Source organism: Pinus tabuliformis, chromosome 6, assembly GCF_031772625.1.
Source record: "Pinus tabuliformis cultivar Carrire ecotype Pingquan chromosome 6, CPIR1, whole genome shotgun sequence".
NCBI lineage: Eukaryota > Viridiplantae > Streptophyta > Pinopsida > Pinales > Pinaceae > Pinus > Pinus tabuliformis.
In genome coordinates this window covers 355,583,573-355,587,366 of record NC_142292.1, presented here as the reverse complement: position 1 = coordinate 355,587,366, position 3,794 = coordinate 355,583,573, and the positions used below count along the sequence as shown (strand labels likewise).

Below are 3,794 nucleotides of genomic sequence, written 5' to 3'. Positions count from 1 at the left end.
ATCATATATGCATGATGGGCCATGGCATCGGCAACACTAGTTAGTCTTTATTGTGGTGCCCTATTGTGCAAGCTGTTCCTGCAATTGATGGCGCATTTGCCTGTGTGCATCCCTTTCATGGATGTGAATTGTTATCTTAAGTATTTTCCTTATTTTCTTTAACAACTTAATGGTTGGGCGCAAACGGTAAAGTGGCATTGATTGTTGTGGCAGGATCCTTGTATGCATATCTTGTAACGTAAGTTCTTGTTGCTGAATTTCTTCGCAACACTCATACAACCGTCATAGGTAGCATGTATTCATACCTGTTGCCATCCAAAAAGGAAACATTGTAAGTGACAATGAATATGTTTGACGATTTTGTTTGAATATTCAAATAAATTAAACAATTCCAAACGAGTATAAAATCATATGAAACTAAATGTAATAGCAAGGAAATCTATGTGAAACTTCGTTATGTAGTGAGTGGTGTTTACCATGTGGGTAATTCTGGAAGACAGGTTTACAATTGGCTAAAGTGTATTATCCTGAATAGATTTTGATGCAAGGAATGATTCCTCTTGCTGTCTACGCTTAAGATATGGATTCTTGTGCATTTGTGCAATGCGGGAGAATGGGAATGCTGGATTGATGTGTATGTCTCCTAGTGACTGCACTCTTGAAATTGTAGTGAATGTTAGCCCTTGGCGTTCTCTGGTGCCGATGTCCACTGTTGCTTTGTCTAATGTCATTCCTTGTGACTTGTATATCATTAAAGCCCATGCCATTTGAAGTGGTATCTGACGGCGTGCACCCCTTGTGATGGGAGGAATGGGTACATATGTTGGGTGTGAAATGTCCCACGGTGTTCCTCTGTATTGTCGAAAGTCAACAACCACAAAGGATGGTAATGCTGGGGGCTTTGAGTCAATTGAATAAAATATTGAGATGACCTTCCCAAGCGCGCCATTGACAAGGCCTGCATGTACCCATAAGTTGCTGGTGAGCATAACTTTTTGTTCACTGCATAAGAGCACCTTTGCAGGCAGGTGCTCATCTTCTGTTGTAGTAGGAGTTTTCTGCCTTTGTTGTTCCGCAGAGCAAAGTGCTACTGGGATGTTCAATTTTTTGAGCATTTTCTTATTATGCAAGACAACTGCGTTGTTTGTTGCGAATAGGTGCATGGACTCGTCGAATGTGCATTTCTCTTCATGTGTAAGAGATGAACTTGTTCTTGACATTAGGTGTTGCCAATCTTCAAGTGTAGATATTCCATTCCTAAGATTTGCAAGTATTTGCCAGAAAGCAACCTGGGACGGGCTAGCTCCTTGTTGATGGAAAACGGTTGAAAGTGTTATGAATATGTCGAAGCTGCGCCAAAGTGTAGTGCCACGCGATGTCCCAGCGTATAAAGGAATGTCTTTTACAGGTGGTAGTTGGCCTAAATCTCCGACAAGGATAATTGAGCGATTACCAAATGGTGTATTTCGATGAAGAGGGAATGCCTCTCTTAAATGATCGTCAATGCGAGAAAGCATTTTTGGACCAATAAAGCTCATTTCATCAATGACGATGTATTCTACATGACGAAGTTGCTCTTGCAGGTGTAGGAGCGGCTGGCCTTCGAGAGGATACATTGTCTGGATAGGGATATGAAGGGCAGAGTGAATTGTGAGGGCATTTATGTTGAAAGCTGCAACGCCGGTTGGTGCAAGTAACAATAAAGGGTTTTTGTTGGTTGGTGAGTTTTCCACAAATGCTTGGTGCAGACATTTAATCAAATGGGATTTTCCTGTGCCAGCTGTTCCTTGTACGATGATTTTGCGTGGGGATTTTGGCGAAGGGGTTTTGAAGTGTGAAAAAACAGTGGTGAAAGCTATGCTTTGGGTAGGGGATAATGTATGATCATGGGGAAGGTTGGAAAATGAATGATGTTGGTTTTGAATGGTTGAGCGGTTGAATTCAATGAAATTGATGGCAGTTTCTTGCAAGGGGGGAGGGACAGTATTTTGTGACCAATTGTGGTTGACATCGAAGTTGCGGTAGCCAATCATGTCGAGGTCATCAATTGCAATATTGTAACCTGGGTGTAGTTGAGAGAGGATTTGCCATTCATTCATCTGCATGGAATCAGGGGGGGTGTGTGGGGTAGGTTGATCTTCAGTAGGTGGGCTTTGTGGGTTTTCGGGTTCTCGATGGACATGCCATGGTGTATATGCACCCTTTTTTTGTTCCCAGTGTGCAATAATTTCTGCATCAGTTGAACCGATATCATCAGGGAGTGTTCGGATGGGAAAATACAAGAGTAATTCACTCCAGTAGAAGGTGGCATAAGAAGGCTTAGTGGAGGAAGGAATGACATTGTAATGGGGCAAGACATGTACAATCATTGGGGGGAATATGTGTTTCCAGTGGTTTCTTCTCCGCTGGGTAGAATATGACCACGAGCGAGCAGCTTCAAGGAGGGGCAGTGGTTCTAGGGAGGCAAGCCTGTTCATATATGCAACGATAAAGTTTGGTGTCAAACCAGGATTTTCAGTATCTTGCGAAACACGTTTGAAAACAACCCTCTTGACATTCAAAGAATGGAATGTGCGGCTGCAAAGAGAGAGAGGTAGCTTTTGTAACATATGGCATATTTCTTGTGCACCAATGTCTCTATCTGCAATGGTTTCTGTAAGGAGTTTTCGGATGACACCACCAGTAGGTGCTTCTGGAAGGGCACTTTGTGATAGCCGCGATAGCATTTGATGGTAGCTCTCGGATCTTGTCTCCACTTTTGTTGCATACTTTGAAATATATTTCAATACAGCATGGCGAGAAAGGACTGGTTGGCAATCAACATTTGCTCTCCAAATAGAGAGTAGATCGGCGTTGTGAATATTCAATCTTTCATCATTGCGAGCAGGAACGTAGGTTTTATGACCCTTACCATCAATGAAAAGTGAAGAAGTGGACTTCAATTCCCACAGTACTCCATATCGGCAGCTAAGCACATTGTCTTTCTTACGAAGACAAGAAGATTCATGACACTTTGTATGACGTTGAACGCAGTTGACGAGCTCTGTGTAGTCTTCAAACTGATTGGACGCGAATATTGCTGCTGTGTCAAGGAGACACGGGTTATGAATTGTTGACTGGTGAAGCGGAATAGTTCGGTGTTCTGCCTGACGTGGATTCCAAGCAGTTACGTAGTGGTCGAAATATTTCTGTGCATTAGCAACTTCTAATGCATTGTCCCAATCAAGTGTGTCCATGTCTGGTGCATTTTGTAGCCAGAGGAAGCCATGAATGTGTGCGGATCCTCTATGTTGCCATTCGTATCTGAATATAACATGAAGGGTACATTTAGTTAATACATGTATATGCAATGTATAAAATTAATGTAGAGGGAAATGGATATTAAATAATACCTGCACCAGTAGTCGGTTGCATGGAGGCCTTTTTGTAGGATTTCTTCAAGGAAAATTGTAAATCTACAATGCATATATTGGGTTGTTAGATGTGGGTTTTTAATTATGTTTTGGATTTTCCATTGGAAGGGGTTCACTAAAGTGGAAGGAACACTGGTGGGCATGATCGTGTGCAAGTCATGCCATTTAGTATCAGCTGCACTCAGAGTGAAGAAGAATGTTGGGCTTCCTATTTGCGTGATCATATCAGTCAGCTCAGATTGGCATTTGTTCCAGAAAGACCGTGTTCCTCGTAGAGCTGACCCGAACCTCATTATTTGCTCTAGCAATCTTGAATCCAGAGAGTCATGAAGACACTGGCGTAGGTCTGATACCATTGTTGGCAAGTTGTTCTCAATGTAC

The 3,794-nt window shown here is 42.3% G+C and overlaps 1 protein-coding gene across 1 annotated transcript; it reads right to left on the bottom strand.

Moving 5' to 3' along the window:
• Positions 1-512: 512 nt before the first annotated feature.
• LOC149258782 (uncharacterized) lies at positions 513-3,236 on the bottom strand. The gene is made up of 2 exons (XM_089433906.1): positions 2,912-3,236; positions 513-2,806 (listed from the first exon to the last, which is right to left on the bottom strand). The coding sequence occupies exons 1-2, from the start codon at positions 3,234-3,236 to the stop codon at positions 513-515; spliced, it is 2,619 nt and encodes an 872-aa protein (XP_089290032.1).
• Positions 3,237-3,794: the final 558 nt, after the last annotated feature.